The sequence below is a fragment of the Stylophora pistillata genome, chromosome 1 (assembly GCF_964205215.1).
Source record: "Stylophora pistillata chromosome 1, jaStyPist1.2, whole genome shotgun sequence".
In the NCBI taxonomy this organism is placed as follows: domain Eukaryota; kingdom Metazoa; phylum Cnidaria; class Anthozoa; order Scleractinia; family Pocilloporidae; genus Stylophora; species Stylophora pistillata.
This window is the reverse complement of record NC_142519.1, coordinates 10,205,987-10,216,365: the sequence shown is the minus strand read 5'-3', so window position 1 is coordinate 10,216,365 and position 10,379 is coordinate 10,205,987. Positions and strand designations below refer to the sequence as shown.

Genomic DNA, 10,379 nt, shown 5'->3' with positions numbered 1-10,379 from the left:
CCGCCTCCCGGTTAGCTCAATTGGTAGAGCGTCGGACTGTTGTGTGGGAGGTCATGAGTCCAAATCCGGCCGGACCAACACTCAGGGTCTTTAAATAACAGAGAAGAAAGTGCTGCCTTTGTAATAATATCTGCAAATGGTTAGACTTCCTAGTCTTCTCGGATAGGGACGATAAATGGAGGTCCCGTCTCACAAGCCCTTGTATGTGATAAAAAATTTGTGGGATGTTAAAGAACCCACACACTGTTCGAAAAGAGTAGGGCACGTAGTGCCCAGTGTTGTGGTCTATCTTTGTGTAGTGTCTATCAAATTGATGGGGGGGTACTGCACCTTTGAATATTGTATAGAAAGGGTGCAATATAAATAAGGAATTCATTTATTCATTTGCAAGATCAATGATTAGTTCTTTGTTAAAGTTTTTGTCATTATTGTAAACTGCTGTTGTTTTTTTTTTTCATGTTAGTGTTCTTATATCTTCTTATTATTGCTGGTCACCGATTAATACCAGTCTATGAACCTTTTGTTGACCGACTGACCGGTTTTTCTTTCTACCAGGATAAATAAAGTTATTATTATTATTACATGTTAATGACTCACATCCTATTTAAAAAACTCATGTTTTCGCATCATATTTGCATTAGAATGTCAAATTTGAAATTTAACATCTAAAAAAAAAATAAATAAAAAAGCATTTATATAGTGCTAAGCTTGACTAGTTCTCCATCGTGCTTTACAAAATTATAGACTAATAAACATTGCAATTAAATTATAAAAAATCGTAAATTAAAAAGCGTCTTTGAACAAGTATGTTTTAAGGTTCTTCTTGAAAATTGCGACAAATTCAGAAGTTGTCAGGGAATATGGTAAATCATTCCAAAGCTTGGGACCAGCAATGGAGAAGGCACGGTCACCATAGTTCTTTCGAAATGTTCTTGGAACCATCAGGAGCATTCGTGATGAGGAACACAGTACACAAGAGCCTTAATTCCTTTGATGCAACAGTTCAGCAATGTAAGTTGGAGCTAAGTCATGTAGACCTTTCTAGACAAGTAGAAGTATTTTGAAGATGTGATACTTAACAGGTAGCCAATGAAGTTTCTTTAATGCAGGTGTAATATGTTCCCATTTCTTTGTCAAAGTAATAACTCACGCAGCAGCGTTCTGTATAGACTGTAGCTTGTTAATCATATAGTCAGGTAGTCCATAGAGAAGGGAATTGCAATTATCCAATTTAGATGTAATGCAAGCATGAATCACAATTTCAGCAGTTTCCGGACCGAGATATTTTCATATCTCACTTATGTTCCTTAGGTGATAGTATGACGCTTGACAAACTTTTTTAACTTGCTCATCCATTGTTAGATGTTGATTGAAAAACACTCCTAAATTTCTTGTAGATTGAGCTGGGCTAATCTTTTTGTCACCAACTTCAAAAAAATTGAGTACAGGAGATTGACAAGACCTGAAACTGATGAGTAACAATTCGGTTTTATCTTGGTCGAGCTTCAAGCCGTTCAATATCATCCATGAATCAATATGTTTTACACACAACTCCACTTTAGATTTAACTGTTAATAGTTCATCTTGCGAACTTGACATCTATTGGACCTCAAAGGTTTAATAAGAAAGGATCAATCATTTAAACACAAATACTTTTTTAATCTCTCACTTTCCAAATAGGCCATTTTACAGTTGTGTACTTAGTTGCCAAGCCTTTGATTCAGAGTGAGGCTAAAGATGACCTTGTTGTGATAGAGCCCTGTATCTAGTTAGCATGATAACAAAGTGATTTACATTTGAAAGGCAGCAAGGTTTGTATCATAACAAGGTCATCTCTAGCCTCACTCCTGTTCAAAGGCTTGGCAACCAAGCACACAACTGTAAAAAGGACTATTGTCTGAAATTTTTTTAAACAGACTTTTCATGCAACTTTATTTGTGGCTCGGAGACTACTACTAACTTTTGTCTCTTATGTGTCATCAATTTACACAGGGTGAACTACTGGTATGATAAACTTCACAGTCCAATGATTAATAGTTGCTGATGATAATTCTAACAAAAAGAATGGACCTGATTTGTCAATTCAGACAACTACAATGTTTGTGTATAAAAAAAGTGAGTGCTAAGTATCATAACAAAAATCTTAGAATGCTGGGCTATAATAAAAACTGTCCAAACAAATCTAGATCCACTCCAGTTCTTATGACTGTATGACAATGTCTAGATGCATGTGCTCTCTCAAGCAGTAAGACTAAAATGATCTAAATTGTCAAACATAAAACATCAGACAAACTAATAAGTGAACTTCCAATCTGATATAAAATCGACTCTGCTTATGACTAAAGGCATATCAAGTTCCAAGAAAATCATTAAAAAAAAAATTCAGCAATAACCCCTCTAATCAAACTTAGTATAACCAGCACCATAAGCAGAGTTTGAAGTATAATTTCCTGATCCGCTATAAGATGAACCACTTTGACTGGTTGTGGAGTATGGATCTTTTGGAGGGGCATAACTGCTGTATGCATCCTTTGAAGAGTAGGTCTCCCTTGGAGGATAAGAAGTGCTGTAGGACTGGCTTGAACTGTAGCTTGATGAATATTCACCTGGCCTTGAGCCACTGCTACCTCCACTACCATTGTAGCTACTGCGCTCCCCTATCTGATTGCGATACTTTGCATTTTGTTCCAAAAGAACCTCATTTGTGGCCTTCAGGTCAGCCACCTGCCTTTGGAGATCAGATAATCTACGACGAAGGGATTCATTTTCATCCACGAGGTAGTAGTAGCTGTGTCCTTCGTAAGAATCACGGCGACGTTTACTGGGATGACCATCATAACCATGGCTCATGAATTCTCCTTCCTCTTCAAAGACATGGCGATAACGACAACCTTGTCCTCTTGTGCACTTGTTGTTCAGGAAATCTTTGCAAACAGGATCACTTGGTCCTGCACGGGTTGGTTCTCCTCTTGCTCTATATGGGAAGGGACCATCACGCCTAGGGGGTATTTGACCAGTGCGAAGAAATATCTTCTCTTCATTGTTAGAAAGGTGTAAATATTTGCAGGTCGAACGGCTGCATTTTCCATTTTGAAAGTCTCTGCAAATCATTGGGCTGTTTGTAACCTCTGTTCCCATACCATCTGGGTGATTGAATTTACACTTTGATCCACGGGAGCACACACCACGCTGATAATCACGACAGATGTTTCCTCCACCTTCCTCACTCCTTCCAGTGGTGTTATTGTTGGTATCATTTTTGTTTTCTGATTCTTGAGACATTCCTTTTAAAATAGGTTTGACTGTGATATACAAAATAGCGCTTTGCTATCTCTCAAATTCAATGCTTACAGTCAAAGTGCGCTCACCAGATTAAATGGAATCGCAGGCTAATGCTGCAAATGCTGCCAAGACGGTGTCTGCTAACCTGTTGCAAGGTTTCTGCGTACAACTCACTGCTGCCTGCGCCACGCAAATCTGGCGTACTGGAATGCTGCATGACGGAAGCGCAAAAATGCATTTGGTTAGGCAAAGTCAATATTTCAAGTTGTGCTAGGGCAATTAATATAGATAACCAAAATTTGGTTGGGGGAAAAGAGTCCTTAGCATGCAAAAAAAATCGATCACATTGAAAAATTAGAAATACTAGATTCAGTGACATCTTAAGTGCATAGTAGATGTTTATTTACGATTCGTGAGTTTTTCCAAAAGTCAGCTTTTAAGTATGAAAGATAGCCTCGTTCTTAAAACGTTATAAGGACGCCTAAGCCTCTTCGTTTCGTCACCTCTAGATCGGAACGGCTTTAGGTGACCAATTTATACTAGTCTTCAGCGAAATACAAAGTATCAACAGGAAAAAGCAGCAAACCGTCGAGCGAGCTTTCAACATAACAAAAAAAGCAAACAAATTATATCCTTCAAGAAAATTTTGAAGACACATTGACGATTGCCTTCCAAAAAATATGCAAAAAAAACCTCTGTTCTATAATTTAGAAGACATAGCAGACATTTTTTAAACAAAATTGACGTTAAGACAACGTAATGCAGCACTTTTCATTTCAAGACGACCGCGTGCTTGCCAGTTTGTGCATTCTAAAAGCGACGCGACTGCATAGAGTAAATCCTTTCGAGAAAGGTGTAAAACATGACCTAACAGTGAAATAGCGCATACTTTGCCTGGTATCCTATGGCGCCTTTAGCTTAGCAATCCTTGCCTTCAACGTTAAGAGCGAGTTTTAGCTGAAGTTGTTCGATATATCAAATACAACAAAGCTTCGCCCAGTTAGCCAAGATGGCGGCCCATGTAGTACAATCGACGCCGACACGTGTCCAGACCAGGCGCGGCTGCTTCACATGTCCTAATATGGAAATAAGCGCGCTATTTCTCATTTTATTTTCGCTTTTCATTCCGATTATTTAGTAGCAATTTTATCATTTTTAACTCGTATAATCTTTCTCTTTCCACTAGATTTAGCAAATAAAGCATGTTTTTCAAAATTCTGACAGTGATTTCTCACTTGCTGTCTGAGAGTTCACCAGAGACCAGAGGTGGTTTAAGTCACAGGGACTTGTTTCAACTTCCAAGTTATAAAGAATTCAAATGATCACAATAAGACTCAGAGAAAGAACCAAACTAGAACTCTGTGAAATTAGTTCAGTTAAGAATCCCTTGCTGTTTTTGCTTTCTTGTCTTCAATTACCGTTGAGCCCTCTGATTGGTTGCTATTATACAAAACACTTTTAATTCCACGTGATTCCCACAGCAAAACATGGCGGACGTCGAAGAAAGATTGGAGTTGCCAAGTTGTCAGACTACGATTGACCTTGCATCACCCAGAGATGGAACGCCAAATAGCTTCTGTAGTACACCAGAGTTTGAGATAATAGGGAGCGAGAGCTGTTTAGTAAACAATTCAAGACAATCCCCTAATCGCCAAGGTTCTCCTGCGTTCATTTCGTCAGAGACAAGCGTATCTAACGAAACTACCACTACTTTGATACGTCCCAAAATTAAAGGATTAGACAATTTAAAAGGACCATCTGCAGGAGTAGACTTGAAGGAGTAAGTATGGAAATCTACTGATTTTGTTTTCAGCATTTGTGGAATCAGAGTACCAGTTAAAACCCATCGCATAGCCGTCACGCTATTTTAGCTCTCACGCACGGCAATTGACCAGAATGCCGGACCGTTGCTAACATGGTTTCCATTTTTTACTCTTATTGATAGGACAAAGAGAGAAGGATCTAAATCTTCTGTAAATAAGGATGAATGTGGCGTAGAATGCAAGTGGATTTCTTGTCATGTTATTTTAAAAAACGCTTTTGAATTATCAGAACACGTCAAGACTGCTCATGTTGAGCCTATGTCTAAACATCAAGACGTCTTCGTCTGTTTGTGGGAAGGCTGTAAAGTGTTTGACAAACCGAGTTTATCACACACGTGGCTTGCGAAGCATGTAAACGTTCATACTGGTGCAAAGCCTTTTAAGTGTATGATAAGTGGATGCTCTATGACATTTTCTTCGAGAGAGGGTCTCGCCAGACATGTGCCGTCGCATTTTAACGACGCTAAGCCGACAAAAAGACAAAAGTCAGATAATGATTCCTCGCCCAAGAAAGTAATGAAAAAGAAGAAGAAAAAAGTGAAGATCCTTCGGCAGGAAAAACCACCACCTCAAGGTTAGTTTGATTTCTTAAGTAATCTTCTCTAGAGGAGAGTTTTAACCCTTGACATAAAGAAAACCGTCTCCATCTTATATCTCTCTGTCATTTGAAACTGGCCACGCAAGTTTTATCGGGGATTTTAAAGATATATCATTTTTATAACATGGCTTTACAAAAGTGTGCACTCTGATTGGCTCATACACTTGATCCATTTGCCCATGGGTTGCACGCTGACGTCAGTTTGTTTTGCTTTTTCTTTTTCATGGCAACTTTTTTGTCGATGTTGCCACTACACACAACATAATTCCTGTTTTTTGTAGGTATTTTGCTCGCGAAATATGGACAAATTTTGTGATTTTTCTGGAGATAAGGAAGATAATTCTTGTGAGCTGCCAAATTTCGAGCTCATGGTTTTTGTCGGGTCTCCAGCTTAGAGTTTGGGATTTGCGAACTTGAGCGAGCAGGAGCTTAATCAGCTGGTTGAACAATGAAATATTTGTACATGAAACGAAAGATGTTTGAAAGTGTCAGTGTTATAAAAGAAATGGTTAGCATGCAGTGTGCAACCATCGAGTTATGGATGCACTTGGGAGGTTTGCTAAGCACAAAAGAAGCTAGAGTCGCACTCGGCTATCATCTCATGCGACTCTTACGCTTCTTTCGTGCTTAGAAACCTCCCACGTGCATCCATAACTCGATGGTTGCACGCTGCACGCTAACCATTTCTTAAATAAACTAAGATAAAGTGTCAGAAATACGACATTTTGAAATTGCTTTTAAAAGGAAAGCGCAACTGTATGTAGGTTTCTCAAGAGAGCATCATCATTTAGTTGATCTCTTTAAATTTTTTATATAAATGGCAGCGATATGTAAGCTGCCGAACATATAACTTATAGAAACACCTGTTCTCAGGTTCAAACAAACATTTAAATTATTTCAAAGGTCTCTGTTGAATGAACTCTAAGGCCCATCATTCTCTTAGACTCAACCCCAGTAGGTAACAGATGTATTATGAAATTAGATTGACTGCTTCTTAATTTTGCAGCATTTCAATCAGTTGAGCATTCAGCTGGAATGACCTTCCATTTGCAAAACCATTGTATACTGATTACATTGGGAAAACTTTGGTAGATTGAATCATAATTGATAAAGTGTATTTTGTTTGGCTAAACACATTGAACAAAAATGTATCAAAGGTTTTAGGAAATTTTAAAGAATGTAACTTCTGCAGGGAGCAATTGAAGTTTTATTTAGTGGAGTAAACTGTGTGTTATTTTATAGAGGTCAAATTAGGTGATTAAAGTGCAAATTAGATTTGACACATGTCAAATAAAACTTAGCTCTTGATCATTTTGTAACTTTAACAGTTAAGGAGGATTTCATTGACCAGCATGCAGTAAGCAGTATAAAAGACAAGTTGCCACACGTGATGCCTGTGTCATGCTACAGACTTGGCATTGATGGTGCAAGCATTGTCTTTCAGAGTAAGGTTAGTATTTCATCCTTGTCCTGGAAGCAGATGGAGACAAAGAAATGCTTTTGCTTCAAGTTTTGATGTTGTGTTGGGAAAAGGTAATTTATGATATTGAAGGATGAAAAGATTGAAGTAAAGGAAAACAAACTGGAATCCAGGGTAAAGTTAAACCTCAACATAAACAACAGCAGTGGGAGAGGCTTTCAGATGTAGTTGTCCTTACTTTGGTATCTTTCTTGTTTCCTTTAGCAGAAACTTTATCTTCAGGGCTTGTGTTTGCCAAAAAAAAGCATGAAATGATCATCAGTAGCTAGAAACTGTCAGGGAAAGCTTTCAAAATAGTTGCAAAGTTTGGGGGCTGTGCTAAAATGAACCTTTGTCTTTTCTGCTCATAGCCGTTGGCAGAGGTCATTTTGTTCTTTAAGGATTTAGGATAAACAGCAGAGAAATATATACCTTTTTTGTTATGAATTTTTAAGGTTTTCTTATCATGTGTACTTTTCAACTGCATTCTTAAGCTTAAAAATGAATGAATCAGGAATCACTTGAATGAATCAAGTGATCTATGACAAATAAATAACTGGAATACATTTGACTTACTTCTGGATTGCAATGTTACTTCAGCAATTCCTTTAGACTTTAGAAAGCTGTAGAGACCGCTCTTGAAAAGGGGGATGAGAAGGATCTGGTATGTCTAACCTCTTTGGACAAAAGTTTTGTTTACAAAGTATGTTGGATTCATGGATACTCTTGGAGTAATTTGTGTGCAGAAGAACATACATTACAGGATTTTGTTTAGAACAGTGGATAAGTAGTTGTAGTTTTCCAATTATTTAGTGGCCTTCTGGTAAATTGCTGTGTAATGCCAAATTGTCAGAGCCTGGAAAGAGAGAGAAAAAGGAAAGTTTAATTTTACCTTTACATTGGAGAGCTAGTAACATGAGGGGAAATAAACTATTATTTGTGTTAACTTTACAATATACCACAGGTTCTTGGGAGGAGAACAGAAGAGAAGTCCGGAGAGGAAGATGTACTTCTGAGATGGCTGCCAGAAGATATGTAAGTTAAGTAGTTAGTGGTGGTAATAGTGATAATATGTTCTTCATTTAATTGAAATTGATTGCCCTTACAATTCTTATGATTAACTGTTGATATTAAGCATCACATAGTTGAACCATTTTCAGATTCAAGCCAGGTGATAATGTAAGCAAGGTATTTAACAAGTAATCTCTCATAATTTAGCAGAGGCACTTGAACTTAAAAATAAAAACTACTTCTCAATTGAATTTCTGTGGAAAGTATCCAGTAATTTTTTTCGTAGATATTATGTTGTAAAAGTTGTGAGGAGTGCCTCCTCTTATAAAAGCATCTTTTTTTTCTTCTTTTTTAAGCATTGAGTTGTTTTTAAATCTGTGTCACATACACTAAAAGCATGAAGTTGCTAGGACATTTTAGGGAAAACAGCTGGATTGATCTCTTTCAAGCTACATATCCTTGTTTTGTTTCCTCAGCGTGTGATATATACACTTTTTGTATGGTTTAATGATTTACAATGAAAGTTTTTTTCTGGGGTAACAAGGCCGAAATCTGAAATGACTCAATCTAATATTTTGGACCCTAAAAAATATGGCTGAAACTGAAAGGAAAAGAAGATAATTGCTCAATTTATATTTGGAAAATTGAGAAAAAAAAAGCAAGTAATTAAACAGTATAAGAGCGCGTCAGAGAGGCCCTTTAACGTTAAACTTTGCGACTCCAAGAAGAAAATGTTTTTAAATCTTTTATTAACAGACTACCAGATGAATGGGTTCCTTTGAATGAGGTTCAAAAGCACAGGACACGAACTGTACACATCTCCCAGCTCCCAAACGACGTGGCCGCTGATTTGGATCCCTCGTTCTACAGACAATTGTCACACAGAAAACACCACCGAAAATGATATTTACCGTTTGTTTACAAAGATCTAACCGCAACACATGCTCTTAAAGTAATGATACGCCTGTGCAAATTCCCCTTGACTATCAAAGCTAGCCCGGGTTTTCATTGCTTTCCCACTCTCATGGATTGCTTTAGGAAACTCGCAAGCACTCTTTCCACCAGTCATAATGCAAGACTAAAACCAGTCATGAATTTTTCAGTCGCGTTTTTCCCAAGATGAGGCTGGTTACATGTGTTTACTGTCAGTTCCCTTTAGGCCTCCGAAGTTCTGACACGTATCTGTGTTCTGGGTAGCCATTGTGAACACAGTCTTGTCGATAAAGGCTCTTAAAATTGTAAAATCCCCATCTCCTCTCTTTGCGGTCAAAGTTTTTCTGCTCGTGTATTTATAAACCTCTTTTGCGGATTATTTTTCATTACAAAGCTAGGTTTCTTTTATTGTTTGATATGACCGTCATTTGTCTTTGTCCCTAACTCGTCTTGCATTTTCTTTTTTTTTTTTTTGGAACAAGTTGCTTTAATGAGATGAACCTTCCTCCCCCATTATCAAATCTTTGAATGAGTAGCTGTAAAATTTCTGCTTAGATGTCATTGATTATGGCGTTAAAGGGGTAATTTCTCTTAAATGGTAGTTTAAGATACGTAGTCGTTTTCTCCCTCCCGGAACTAAGTTATTCTTTGGTTGCTTTGTGAAGCGTGTAGATCCACATTCTTTGTAAAAGGGCACTTCCGGTTAACATTCTTGGATGGGAGATTACTCCATCAGCTTCCGTAATGAAACTTGTAGAATGAAAGGCATGTAAATATTTATACAAAGGGAATATTGAAGTGTGGACAGGCGCCAGTATTTCGTTATCTCCCCTTGTGTTTACGCCAGGCTGCCTCAAAAGATTTTTAATCATAATGAATTAGCATAGCTCCTAGTTTATTGTACAGGCAGCACTGCGGCGTCGATAACTGCAGTACTGAAGTGAGTTCAATATCTATTTCTATTTATTTGCTGCAATATATTTTGTTCACACAAGAAAGAGTTTATGAATAAAGCTATACTGTACATACCTTGCTTGGGAATAAATATGCTATTGATCCATCCCTAGCTGGCATTTGATGCAAAGTTGTTCGATCATTTTAAAATGATTCACCCTCCAACTGAGAGGAGAGAGCATACCTATTTCAGTATATCGTAAGGAGCAACCACAATTCTCCCCTCCCCTCCCCTCCCCTTCCTCCCCTCCCTCCCCATGGCAACCGACGCCTCTTCCAGTACCACCGTTAAGTTAATTCACATGTCGAACTGGTTATT

At 37.8% G+C, this 10,379-nt stretch overlaps 2 protein-coding genes across 2 annotated transcripts; one reads left to right on the top strand and one right to left on the bottom strand.

Moving 5' to 3' along the window:
- Positions 1-360: 360 nt before the first annotated feature.
- LOC111321993 (zinc finger CCCH domain-containing protein 10) lies at positions 361-4,326 on the bottom strand. The gene is made up of 2 exons (XM_022925021.2): positions 4,172-4,326; positions 361-3,493 (listed from the first exon to the last, which is right to left on the bottom strand). The coding sequence occupies exon 2, from the start codon at positions 3,280-3,282 to the stop codon at positions 2,398-2,400; it is 885 nt and encodes a 294-aa protein (XP_022780756.1). The 5' UTR covers positions 3,283-3,493; positions 4,172-4,326; the 3' UTR covers positions 361-2,397.
- A 66-nt stretch (positions 4,327-4,392) lies between these two features.
- LOC111321992 (zinc finger protein AEBP2) lies at positions 4,393-10,139 on the top strand. Its single transcript, XM_022925020.2, has 5 exons — positions 4,393-5,062; positions 5,228-5,679; positions 7,032-7,153; positions 8,127-8,197; positions 8,930-10,139. Exons 1-5 carry the CDS (start codon positions 4,770-4,772, stop codon positions 9,075-9,077), a joined length of 1,086 nt encoding a protein of 361 aa, XP_022780755.1. The 5' UTR covers positions 4,393-4,769; the 3' UTR covers positions 9,078-10,139.
- Positions 10,140-10,379: the final 240 nt, after the last annotated feature.